We start from the raw sequence: 13,860 nt of genomic DNA on the forward strand, positions 1-13,860 counted from the left end.
CCTTCAAGAGTAAATTGGATGCTTACCTTTCTGGGATCCTATGACCCCAGCTGACTTCCTGCCCTTTGGGCAGGGGGCTGGACTCAATGATCTCCCGAGGTCCCTTCCAGCCCTGATGTCTATGAAATCTGTGAAATCTATGAAGGTGGAAGAGGGAAAAGTGACTAATAGATAACCCTGTGAATGAGAATCTTGCGCATCTGACCTCTCCAGGGAAGGGTTAATCACTAACCCATGATTTTGATTCCCTGAAGATATCTTGCAGGATTCTCTCAGAATATGAGTTGGGAGGAATTACTTTTTCCCAAATGTCAGGTCTTCCAGACCTGTTCAGAAAAGACAATGGAATGGAAACCCCTTGTTTGAGTGGTAAAGAAAAGGATTTTGTTTCCAAAAACATTTTTTGATGAGGATAAAACATTTTTATTTGCTGTCGCAAGTTCTTATTGTTTGATTTTGCTTGAAAATTGACATATTTTGAGTTATGAAAACTGTTCTTATAAATACTTTACTGTTGAAAGTTTGGTTTTAAAAGGTGTTTTTAAATAAAAACAACTTTAATGATTTTTTTTCAGTCAGCACTCATTCTGAACTTAAGGAAGAGTAGTACAAGTCTAGCATCCCTATAGGGCAGACTTAAGGTTGTGATGTAGTACTGTGCTTTAGAGAGGTGTCTGTAGTGCTGAGCTATGTGCCTCTGGGTAGAAAAGTAGTTTGAATGTACATTTATGTGCCATAACATTTTGTTTCCTTGTTTCTGTGGTTTTGTTTGAGGGGGTATGTCAGTATAGCACAGTTCTAATATGCCCAACATACTGGTTTAGACGTGTGTGTGTGTGTGTAGCTATGTCTATAAGGATATAGATATAGATCAGTAATTTTTCAACCAGGGTGCCTTGAAATCCTTTTAAGGGTGTGTTGGGGTGCCACACAATATTAACACTGTTAGATGTGTCAACACAATTTACAAGACAAACCCAGAGTTTTCAGATAGGAATCCACAGCGTTAAAACCATTCTGTCCAGTTGTAGTCTGAGTGCTTTGCAACACAAAAATTGCTACGTTATTTTTCTGTAGTCACAAAATGAGTGAAAACATAGAGCTGGTGTTTCCCTAGTGGTGCCTTGAGTTTAAGAAGGTGTGCCTTGAGCCTAAACAACTTGAGATTCACTGGTATAGGTATAGATATCTCTTTATGTACATATAGATGTGTATATGTTGTGTACAACTTTTTTATTGTTCTAACACTTGTTTAAAAAATATGTTGTATCATATAGAAGTGGAAATGGGGTGGAAGATGTGTGTCAAAGCTGTTTCTTCTTTTAGTGAGTATTTTATTAAACTACCTACTTTTTCGCCTCCTGGGCTGCATGTATCCCTTTGAAAAGAAGTGGGTAAAAACAGCTACCATATTCTATCTTCACTCAGTTTAAATGACTTCTGCATTAATTCTTTCATCAATACTGACTGCTGGATAAACTATTACTTACGATTTATCCTTTTTTGTATAGTAAGTGAATCTGATTGCTATGTGACTCTGTGGCTGCCAACTGCCTCACCTGAGAAGATCCGGACCAAAACCATAAAGAATTGCAAAAACCCAGTCTGGAATGAAGCCTTCTGCTACAGGATTGACCGTCGTGTCAAGGTAACATAAATGAGAGCATCTCATTTATGAAAAGAACCTGAAGTTGTGCTGATAGGTCAAATCTTAACTAAGCCTGAATTAATTTTGTTTTCACACTACAAGGTATCCAAGGTATCCAAGAAACTAAAAAGTTCCAAGATAGCATATTTCAAAACTGAGACACTTTAGACAGAGACATACTGTTTTAGGTAATTTCTATGTCTTCCTTGGTGCACTATATATCTGATTGTTGACTTCTGTCAGCTAGGGCACTTGCACTTACAAGATATGAATGATTATCTCATTATTCTTTTTAAAACTGTAAATTACACTAAGACATATTTGATGTACTGTTGCATGCAAAATTCATGATTGTGCGGTGTGTTAGAAGGGTTTTAACATCATTTGTTTGGGATAACTTGCATAAATCACGTATGGCTCTCAATTCATGCACATTGCAATTGTTCTGAACTCATAACAACACGTTCCATTATATTCTACCCCTCTAGTATGTATTTCTATGTGTGTGTGCACACACTCACATGAAGAGAGAGAGATTAAAATATAAACCACATATCAGTAAGTGCATGTAGTTGCCATGTAGCTTTACCTTCTGTAATCTCCGAATATTAAATATCTGTCCATGTATTGTTGGTGGAAGATGCAACAAAATAATGTGTTCAAATCCTTTTCTCAAGACACTGAGCAAATACAGCAAATAATTATAGCTAGCACATTTCTAATTCCACTCATCTTCATAGTATCTCAGTGCCTTCTATGTAGCAACAGTCATGGGTGATTGGTACCTCTTGAATCTGGGAGGGCACCCACAGAAGCTGGCGTCGGCATCGGCGTTGGGACAAGGCTGGCAAGCACCTGCAGAAGCTGGTGTTGGTGTCAGCAGCAGGGATGGGGCTGGCAAACACCTGCAGAAGCTGCAAGTGGCATTGGCAGTGGGGACAGTCCTGTCGGGGGGGGGCATGTGCCCCCCCACCAGTTGCCTATGACAACAATAATTAAGTCCCTTATTATCTTAATGGAATATCTTCCAAATCTCCCTTTCCTAACCAAATAGATTTTTTTCATCAGAATTCTTAGTTAACCTCCATATTTTTAGTCAAAAAATATTCTTCCACCAACATTCTGATTAATTTTTCTCCTTTTTTTGGTAAAGGTTGAGTCCCTAAACATATGGCAGTTTTGTGGACTGTTTTGGTTCCTGTGTCACACTGATTGCCTGCCTCTTTTAAGTATAGTTCAGAGGGTTGATTTTGATCTGTAATGCGTGAGGTTGTCAAAAGTCCAGTAATATGAGGCATTTTCTCCTTTTGTAAATGCTGCAGTGGTTATAGTCTCCAGAACTCCATTTGTTGTTGGATCCTGGAGATGTCACTCAGGGCTTGGTATAAGATTTTGATGCTTATAAACGGAGTAGATAATTTTGATTCCACAGTGAAGTAAACCAGGACTTTCTTGGGCCTAGAATCATGCCCTTGATCATGTCTAGGTAAAAACCTGTATTAGAGTGCATTTCTTCAGTGCAGCATAGGTAAGCTAATTATTCACCCTTCTTTCTCTCCTATATCCTTGTTCCTCCCATTACTTCCTTTCCTTACATGCACATACTAAACGTACTTAATCTTAAAGATTTCCTCCTTCATAGACACTTTGAAGTACAAAATACGGTGTTTATTAAATCCATTGCTTTTATTTCTAGAATATGTTGGAGCTCAAAGTCTGTGATGAGGATACAGTCACCAAAGATGATGAACTCTGTACAGTTCTCTTTGACATAAGCAAACTCAATGTTGGACCTACTGCTCGTGTGACCTTCCAACTCAATCCAGAGGTGAGCAATACATTTAGAGAGAAGACAGAAACTCTTGTTTGGATTTTCCTCCTAAACAGTTCCTTGTACTTTTATTTTGTTGCTTTTTCCTATGTATAGGATTGCCTTCTACTGAGACAACAACATTCTTCAGATGGTTAATGAAAAACCCTGTTGAATTTTCATTCTGCCATATTTGTAATGAAGAGCTTGATTAAAATGTCAGCACTCTTGGCCAGTTGAAATTGTAGATGGGTTGACACACTTGGTCATACTTGTTCTTTGAAAACCTCTCCGCTGGTTTGCCAAAACTAAAACTGATGGAGACTGTCATAATCAATAAGCTCTTTTAGAGTATTCCTATCAGTTTACTTGCCTGGTTTCTCGATCAGTTTGGATTTCACTGATTTAAAAATCAGTGCTTTTGCACTAGGAGTTCACTTTTCAACCACGGGCAGCCTAAACAGGATAGCTAAATCCCAGTTGTGGATACTTGAAGAAGTAATGGCAAATAAATGTAGATAATAAGCGTCACAGATTCCCTAGGCAAACACTTACTTGGGATCCCCAGCCTTGTATAATGTTTTCTAGTGTGCCTGAAGCCAGCTTCTAAAGACAGCCCAAGTGTAGCTACTCAAGTGGGTGAAACTCCAGCTCCCTGGACTCCAAGATCTTTTGGTCCCTGGCCCACTCCGCGAGCTACATTTTCGTTTAGCTTTTTTAATGAACCTTTTTGAATGAACGGGGGCACCCAAAGCAGCAAAATAGTCAGCTGTTCTTTAAACAAAACAGCTACTATTAGGTAATAGCAATACAATAAATAGAAATTCAGCCTCAAAGCCCAAGCTGTGTGTGCTGAGAAAAACAGCCCCAGTTTTTCCCTTCCTAATCTCTGATTGCTCTCATCTTGCCATCTCTCTCTTCCCCTTATCTCTGGGCCAGAGATGTAAGAGGGCAGCTCTGTGCTGCCAGTGGTAGAAGCTGCTATTTTTATGCCTTTCCCCAGACACCCGCTCCCCCCCACCCTCAAAGTGGGCACCTGGGACTGCTACAGCTCTGGATACCTCCCTTTTCCAGGACCTTCTCTCAAGTGTACTCTCCTCCTTTCAAGGCCTTCCTTGACTCCAGAAACAGAAGGGAGTTTCTTCAGATGTTTGTTCAGAGTCCACTCCACTGTCAGCCTAGGCTAATAGTGTTTTTGTTGCTTGGTGGCCCACTACCCCTAATACCCCCATTCAGGCAAATCTCTGCAGCTCTGGTTCCAAACACAGTTAACTACTTCTTGTCCTGTTTACATGCTAGTCAAGGAAACTGAGGCATGCTTCATTATTTCAACATGAACACATTTAAACCAGCATTATAACAAAAAAATCCCTTCATAGTCGGTCACAATTAGCAACTCGGGTTAGGAATTCAACCTCTTAATTAGGCACAATTTCCTCTGGGTACTTTTTAAAGCATTTCTCTGTTTGATTTATGGTCAGGAAATAGATCTGTCCAATGTCTTATGCCATTTTTTTTCTTTTCAGTCACATGAGGAACTGGAGGTGGAGTTCACCTTGCAGAACACGTGAGTCAAACCATAGGTATCCTACAATCAGTATAAAAATATTTTGGAGATTAATCAATCTACAGCAGCAATGTAAGAACATTCCCTCCTAAGGCATTGTACAAACCCACTAGAATTCCTTACTTATACTGTAATGCAGGGGTTGTCAGTCAGGTTTGTGTACCCCTGGTGGTACTTGGGAGGGCCTTAGGGAATATGTGAGGGCAGGCAGGGATGAAGCACCGCTACCTCCCAGGAGCAGGGCTGGGGGCAGCTGAGGGTAGTGGTGCCCCTCTGCAGGTTGCCAGATGTGGTGGGGAGCAGGGGAAGGGGGAAAGTTTCCCATCACCCAGCACTGCTGTGTCCCACCACTCCATGCTGCTGCTGCTCCTTTTTTAGTAAGTGTACCCCAGCTCCATGCCTGGCCGTGGGCCCTGCCCCCCGGCCGCTGGGGGTACGCTTACTAAAAATGTCCAGGCAGTTGAAAACCCCTGCTCTAATGACTTCTCCATTGAAACTGTGACAGATTAACTGTGTTAGTTAACCTTAAACTGGCATAAGAAGGCTTATTAGGAAACCAAGAATTAGGGTTGTCAATTAATCGCAGTTAACAGGTGCAATTAACGCATTAATCAGTGTTCACATAATTTTTTTTAACACATTAATTGCATACACAGTTTTGGAGCCTGCTCCTGGGCTCTGTTCCATCACTGTCACCACTGCCTCTGGGCTGCCCAGTGGGGCAGCAGTGGCAGCACAGAGGACTGCAGGGCAGCCTGGGCACAGGCTCTGGGCTGCTGCAGCAGAAGAGAGGGGTGTGCATAGGCACAGACAAGCAGCCACAGTCCGTGCATGGCCAGAAATGCAGCCCAGCAGCATGTGGCGCAGCACCCAGCAGGTAAGTCTGTGGGGTGAAGCGACATAGGGGAGGGAAGGGGAATGGGGGGGTTGCAGATTGAACCTCCCATAGTGAGGGAGGGAATGGGGTAGAGGTAGGTGTGAATGGGGCCCTGGGGCTGGAGCAGGTCGTGGGATGGAGCTGTGGGCAGCTCATCCATGGGTGTGTGTGTGTGTGTGGCGGGGTGCAGCTCCTGCTGCTGCCTGTACCTACAGGGGAGGCACAGGGGGATGTGTCCCCCAGATTTGTGCATTGGGTAGAGGTGGGATGTGGGCTGAGAGCTGGGGCTCTCTGTGTCCTGCTGCTTTTGCCCTGGGAGCCATGCTCTGGCTATGCTGCATGTTCCCTGCCCACCCAGAGGTGGGAGGCACAGCATGGCATTGCACAACTCCCAGGGCAGTAGCAACAGGGAGCAGAGCCCTGAGCCCACAGCCCACTTATGCCCTGTGCATAAATCCAGGGGCACATGCCCCCTGTGCCTCCCCTGGGGGTGTGTGTAGCAGCGGGAGCTGTGCCCCCACTGCTCCTGAACAAGCCACCCAGGGCTCTATCCCATGACCCGCCCTGGCCCCAGAGCCCCATTCATTCCAAACTCTGGCCCTGGTCCTGCTCAACTCGATATGCACTCCCTGCCCCTTTTCTCCCTCCATGACTGTTCCTCTCCACAGTCTTACCTGCTGGGTGGCATGTGTCTGTGTGTATCTTCCCCTCACTCTCAAGCCACAGCTTCCCCAGCCCTGCTGTTGCCCCTTACTCCTGATCCACAGTACCCCACATCCTGCCAGGACATGCGGAACCCCCCTTCTTGGGCTTCAAACCCTCCCCCACACCCACAGCACCCCACACCTTCACAAATTTCCACACATACCCCACACGTACCCCCCCAACCATGCGAAGTGCCTGCGCAATTTTGCATAATTTTGAGTCTTTAGTTGTGCCATTTAAATCACGATTAATTGCAACTAACTTTTTAAATTGTGCAACTAATCATGATCATATTTTTTAACTGTTTGACAACCCTATTGAGAATCTGTTATTTCACCTGGATACTCACAGAGTGATATGGCAGACCTACCTAATTCACTATCAGTGCCAGCTTGGGGAATGGATTAGAGATTCCCCATAAAAAGAATCTTAGAATAACAGTGGGCAATGGGGTAGAAAGATGGAGCCATATGCTGCATCACCATAGCTAGCTCCCTGGCATATCTGGAGACCAGAGACAGAGCATAGATGTTAACTATATGGACCAGCTTTCTGAAAGAAGCTGAGGAGGGGTTGGGTGTGGCTAGAGCAGGGCTGTGGCCTTCAAGGGGTTAATATGCAGTCCATGGGCTGCCACTCCACCCATTGCCCTTGAGGTGGTGGTGGTTGGGTTTTTTAGGCTCCTTCTCCCTCCTCTGGCTTCTGGTTCCTGCTCTGCTTCTGTTCCTGGGTGCAGGGCAGCACAGCAAGAGGGCCAGGGTGCCTGTGCTGTGTGTTGCAGGTGGATTGCTATTGTGCCATCTGCAGCTGGAAGGGGGGTTGGGTGTTACACACATCACTGGGAGGAGCTGGGTTACATGCAGGATGAGGATGGAGGGCTTGGGTTACACTTTCCAGATCTGTGTCCTGCTCTGGGCTTGGGCTCAGAAGATGGACAGCCTGGGCTACAAGGTACTAGTAAGAAAACTAGGAACTTTGCTCCCATGATATGTGGAAGATGACAAGGACTCCTGATTGTTGTCTAATGGGTATGGACTATTCTTTATGAATTTGTGCGGCAGTTATACTTTTAAGCATTTACACTAATAATTTAGTCCCCTGGTGTCATATTTTCAGATTGAAAGAGTGTTGGAAAAGTTTCAGATCCCTGTAGGTGAGGAATCTGAAACAGGGGTGCTGATATGACTGTCTTTAACTAGGACTGAGGTGTTTCAGCAGAGCTGACATTGTGACGTGGTAAAGAATGGAGTAACATAATTATTAGTGCTGTGTGACCTTTTGATGGGTGGTTTGTTTTGAAGCTGTTTTGACCTTGAAACAGCAAAATCAAAATGAAACGAACGGCTTCAAAACAGCTTTGAAATGAAATGAGGGCACTTGAAATGTTTCGAAAGTTTGAAAATGTTTCAAGTCCAAAGCCAAGCTTCCTTGCAGTGAAACAGAAACTAAGGAGAAGGAGGAGGGACTGCTCTGATATTGACATCTAGATCCCAGTTCGATTACCCAGCTCTCTGATCACTTCCCCAGCTCTTCCTGGGAGGTGAGGGCCCCTGATCTGCACATGGGGTTTCAGCAGGCCGCTGCTGCAGGTTGGGGCTAGCAGCAGCCACTTGGTACAGCCCGTGCCTAGCACTGGGAAGACTGCAGTGCTGCTGCTAGTCCTAGCCTACAGTGGCAGCCTGCTGAAACCCAGTGCACAGATCTGGGGGCCTGTGCCCCCCAGGAAGACCTGGAGAATGGTCAGAGAGCTGGGCAATTAAACCAGGGGCTGGGGAATTAAACTGGGAGTTGGGAATCAAACAGGGAGCTGGGGACTTGAACCAGGGACTGGGGGAATGTTCAGTTCCCTGAACATTCCCCCAGTTTCTAGTTTGATTCCCCAGCTTCCCCAGTGTTTTCCCTATCTCTTCTTGGGGTATGTGGGCCCCCGGATGATGCAGGATGACAACAGGCTGCTGCTGCCAGCTAGGGATGGAGGCAGTTCTGGGCTATTTCCCGAGATGGCGGCAGCAGCCTGATGAAACCCTATGTGCAGATCCAGGGGTTGCACCCCCTGGGAGGAGCTGGGGGAATGATCAGAGAGCTGGGGAATCAAATTGGAAGCTCCGGCTGACAGGTGGATTCACCCCAGCTCCGGGACACTGCATGGCGCCCTGCTGAGCCATGCTGCACCCATGTGATGGTGCAGCTGCTGCACAGGTCCCAGGTGTGTGGGGGGTGATCCCTGCTACCCCCCACACCACTCCATGCTGCGGAGGGTGGGGGGTGGGCTCTGTAACAAGTCCTCCAAGGCCCCAGTTGCTGCTGTCGGAGCCAGTGAGTGCAGGGCTTTTTTTTTTTAGAAGCTCCGCGCTCACTGGATGTGGAGCATGTGGATGACAGCACGCTGCTGCTGCCAGCTGGGGCCAGAGCCAGCACCTGAGTCTGCTCAGTTCAGCCCATGGCAAGTGCTGGGAGGAAGCCAGTGCTGGTGCTGGCCCCAGCTAGCAGCGGCAGTGTGCTGTCATCCTGCACACACATCCAGGGGCCCACACCCCCTGGGAGGGTTGTGAGGCTGTGCCAGACTCCTCCCAGGGGAAGTGGGCCCCTGGATCTGTGTGCGGGATGACAGCAGGTTGCTGCTGCTGGCAAGTGATGCTAATTGTGCTTTGAAGAGTTTGAGGTACAGTTTCACAAAAAATCCTGTACCTACCTCCTTGAAACTTGACATGCTTCATGCCCTCAGAAGGGTCTATCATCCCTGCAATTTTCATCTGAATTAGGCATAAATTGACAAAGTTACAGGCATTTTTGTGATTCCCCATTATAGTCTATGGGTGAAATGTCGAAACAGCATCAAAACAGTGTCAAAACAGTGAAACAGTTTCAATGAAACAAAACAAAACAGTGCTTCAAAACAGCAAAATGAAATATTATCCCTTCAAAACAGTGAAATGCAAGTTGAAACCAAATGGTGCTGTTTTACACAGCCCTACAGGGAAGAAAGGGAAATTAGGGATTGTTGAAGGAAAAAAAAAAAAAAAGAGGAGCCCACTGTTTTGAAGGGAGGGTGGAAGGTATTCTATACTTGACTAAGACAACAAGAAGAAGGAAAATGGAGCAAGTCCAGAATTTTCTATTATAGCTCCTGACAACCCAACAAAACACAATAGGAGGCATGGTTTGCTGTGGAATGGGGGTGACAGGAAATCACCAAGAGCATAAGCAGTTTTTATAACAGCAGAAGAGGTCCTGGGAGGTGAGAATGCTGTTTGGATTGACATGTCCCTTGGTTGGCCTAACCGAAACCAAAGTTTGAGCTTTAACACTTTGCACATTTAATATGTGGCTAAATGTGCCAGGTGGCCAGTCATCCAGTGTGGCCTTGAGTGGTGAACAGATTGGTTTGCCTATGGAAGTGAAAAGGCTGCAATTAACCTCTGAGTGATACAGACTTCAGATTGGGGTAAAACCAGTCCCATGGGAAGCCTATCTAAGAGTTGTAGTTCATTGGCTGTGGGTCCTCAACCTGGTGGCTATCAGCACAGACAATTTGAGTAGAGAAAACAATGGACTTGGTGTTCCAGAAGCAAATCTGATAGATTTTGCCTGCAAGGGTCCTAACTGGGGTCAAATGAGTCCAATCAGTGTCAGTAATTGGTGGACAAATAAGAGGTCTGTTTGGAGTCTGAAGAACCTGGGCAGTTGGAGCAGGGGAGCTGGCCACCAGTCTCCCCACCACAAAACTGTAAGGGAGCAGAACCCCAATCAGGAGAAGCGGGGGAAAGTATATAACATGAAATTTGTCTGGACCAGTCCCAAGTCAAGACTCCCAGAAACTGCATTAAGGTTAAGACTAGGAGACATTTTTGCTTTCTACAGATGTTTTGCTTGGCTAGGCCATACCAAGGAGAAACCTGGGAGCGTTTTCTGTTGGAGAGGGCATTTGAAGAATAGCCAGGAGGTTATATCATGTGGATGGACAACATTTTATGATTTTGGGGACAGGGATTAATTTGAAAGCTGTAACATTAATAAATGAGTCTTCTGCAATGATGCTATTAGACTGTAAGAGCAGTAGCAAAGTTTATGAAGAACATTAAAAAGGAGAAACTCCAGGAGAAATGCTAAGCAAGGTTACCTCTAGCAATGAGGCATCATTTTTGAAGACATGGCATAATACAACCAGGAATAATGTACACACTGCATTTTGGTAGATGAATATGGAAGCTTGCCTTGCAATTTAATCATTATTGGTGTAAGGAAATTGCTTGATGTGCTTATTGATGATTCCCCAACTTAAGTCAAGGCCTTGTTGGTTGGAATTTGGAAAACTTATTTGTATTGATTTTGCTACTTTCTCCCAGTGTTTTACAATAATTAACTTACTTATCCCAGGTCCAGAAAGGGACTTGGCCTTCAATACCCTGTTTTCCTAACACTTATCTTTGCTGCTCTCATGATTTACCTTAAGTTTGACAGGAGGGAAGGAAGTTATGTCCTTTAGATTAATTTAAAATATTTTCCTGTTGCAGCAATATCTTTCCGATTTCGTTATGGCACATGGATTGAATGCATTATAGCACATGAACTGAGTGCATGGATTAAATGCCATGCTGTCCTTATGGCCATCTTTTTTAGTTAAAAGAAAAAACTCCTTTTTGTTTTTGCAACTGCTTGGTGAAAACCCTCTCTCTCCTGCTCTTGAGTCATGGTGTGCACTATTATAAAGATATAGTTCTCATTGGGGAACTCTACATGTTACAGACAGTACTATTACTATGGTCCCAGAGATAGAAGCTTTGGCTCTGAGCAGCCCAGGTAGTTATGAACAAGTCTTCCTGTAGAACGCTGGAAGAGGTGGCAGGAGGCTCGACTGCTTCCTGGCGTACTGCCCGTTCCTGCAGGTGGGCAATCCCTGCTGCCCCAATGGCAGTGGCTGAGGAGGTAAGCAGAAGATTATTCACTTTGTGATATATGCCTCTCTGCTACACTTAATCAGTAGTAACCTTTCTTTTCTCTCTCTTATTTCCATGGGTAGGATCCAGCGACAGACTATACCCCTGGGAAATGTTGGTGAGGGAGGATCCCGCTTGACCAGGTGGCTTCGCTCACTCAATATCCCGCTGCCCCCTGGCTTTTAATGTAGTCCAGGCCCTGATATGAAAGGGCAAGAAGGGACAGATCCTGGAAAATCAAATGGTACTGTGAATTTCTAAAGATGTTGCTTTGGTCATAGGGAACCCACGGAGCTGCTAGCTCTGTTGATAATTTTTGTGCTTCTATCTTTCTTTCAGATGTCCAGAGCTGAGAAGATGTATCTGAAGTTCCTAGAAGAATGAGGGACCAACCCAAAAACCCTTTCATGTCACCCAGCCCTCTCCCTTTTTCTGGAATTATGAAAGAGCATCTCTTTTTTTAAAATATGGAATAGTAATGACTGTAAATATGTGTACAAATAAGTTCTGTGAAATGTTATTACAAGAATGCAAAAAACATAACCTTTTGTGGATTTTAGTAAATAAAAGTCTTTAGTTTCTTCTAATCAGGTGTGTTGTTGCTAGATATTTGTCTGATACCACAGAGAAAACCTGCCCAACATACTGCGCCATTTTAATCCTGAGATAGGTGTGAGACTTGTGTGTGTTGTTTCTTCATAACTGTAGCAGGAAGTCAGTCAGGACATGGGAATGGGGAAGGGTTTGGATAGAAGCTTTAAACTGAAGGAAGAGGACAGACAAAATAGTTTGGGGACTAATACTGTTTTCTGTATTCCAATAAAGTTCCTTGGTTATTGCTTAAAAAAAAAGAGTCTTTCTGTGATTCCATTACATTTTCACAAAACACTGGAATTTCAAGAAATGAGACACACATGATAGAAAAGCCAAGGCCTTTAGCATAGTTCTGATTACACATAGGTTTTATATCATTGTAACTTCAGATATGTCTATACAGAGAAATTAGTACACAGTTAACTTTTGTGTGAATTCACTAGCTGCTCTGCCCTAGTTCCCTGTGAGGACACTCTTGGTAATCACCAATGGCACCTTTAACAAGATAATTTGCTTTACCTTGAATATAGGATAAGCCATTTTATACTTCATATGTGTAAAGAGTGTCCACATAGGGGAAACACTTTATGAAGTGTGTTCATTTTACACTTAATACATAAGAGTTAGCATAGAGTAGCAAGTATTCTGTAAATTTGCATTCATGCTTACTGTGCTGTAGTGTCTCTATGCAGAAAAACCTTGAGGGTATGCATACACTGCATTCCTGCTGTTGCCAGCGACACATGCTCTCTTACTTGTGCTCTTGCATGCCAGACCTGGATATGAGACACTGAAGCTGTTGTGGAGGCATCCCCTATGACTGCTGTCAAGGTGTGCCAGAGACTGAGGTCTTGAGAAACACCAGAAGAATATACTCTCAGAGCAGCTTCCTTGTCATAAGCAGGCACAATTTTATTTTATTTTATTTTATTGTTTGGAGTTTTTCTTTCATGAAAAATTAAGAGAAAAAAAATTGTTTTAATTTGTGTTAGTGTTGCATAACCTTTTGGTCCCATGAGTCAGATGAGTTGTGTGGGGCCAGTCTATGGGCCAGATTAAGCCCCATGCACCAGGATTGGGCTCTGGACCCAGCTTTGACTTCTTGCCCCAAGTACTGGGCATAGGACCTGGGGCCTGGCACTTTCTCTTCCCACTGGGATTGGGCCCTAGGGGCTAGGAGCTGCTCCCTCCCAGCCTCTTGTGTGTTGGGATTGGTTCCTGTGGTCTAGTGTTCCCCTGCTTTTCCCTCCATGCTGGGATTGAGTACCTGATTCAGCACAGATAGCCTGAGGCTCTTCACGGGTCTGCAAATTTGGTAGTGAGGGTGTGGTGCCAATGTTCTCCCGCTGCCAAATTTCTGGATCCATGGTGAGCCCTGTGGACTGAATGAGATGGTACCACAGGACAGATGTGGCCTGTGGGCCAGGGGTCAAGCACCATTGTTCTAAGATGAAACTAAAACAAAGTTGGAGATGTAGAAATTTCCCATAAAATGGACACTATAAGCTTCATAGATTTCATAGACATCAGGGCTGGAAGGGACCTCGGGAGATCATCGAGTCCAGCCCACTGCCTAAAGGGCATGAAGTCAGCTGGGGTCATAGGATCCCAGCAAGATAAGCATCCAGTTTACTCTTGAAGGTGTTCAATGTAGGTGCTTGAACCACCTCCGATGGCAGACTGTTCCAGACCTTGGGGGCTCGGACAGTAAAGAAATTCTTC

General features: G+C 44.7%; 1 protein-coding gene across 1 annotated transcript in view; it reads left to right on the forward strand.

Moving 5' to 3' along the window:
• Positions 1–13,860, forward strand: part of LOC109321579 (cytosolic phospholipase A2 epsilon-like) — a 74,397-nt gene that overhangs the window by 13,427 nt on the left and 47,110 nt on the right. Inside the window, exons 4-6 of the mRNA XM_019552323.1 lie at positions 1,512–1,648; positions 3,345–3,476; positions 4,985–5,025. Coding sequence (XP_019407868.1) covers positions 1,512–1,648; positions 3,345–3,476; positions 4,985–5,025 — 310 coding nt within the window. The remainder of the gene's footprint in view (positions 1–1,511; positions 1,649–3,344; positions 3,477–4,984; positions 5,026–13,860) is intronic.

Source organism: Crocodylus porosus, unplaced genomic scaffold (genome assembly GCF_001723895.1).
Source record: "Crocodylus porosus isolate Cpor-Errol unplaced genomic scaffold, CroPor_comp1, whole genome shotgun sequence".
Lineage (NCBI taxonomy): Eukaryota > Metazoa > Chordata > Crocodylia > Crocodylidae > Crocodylus > Crocodylus porosus.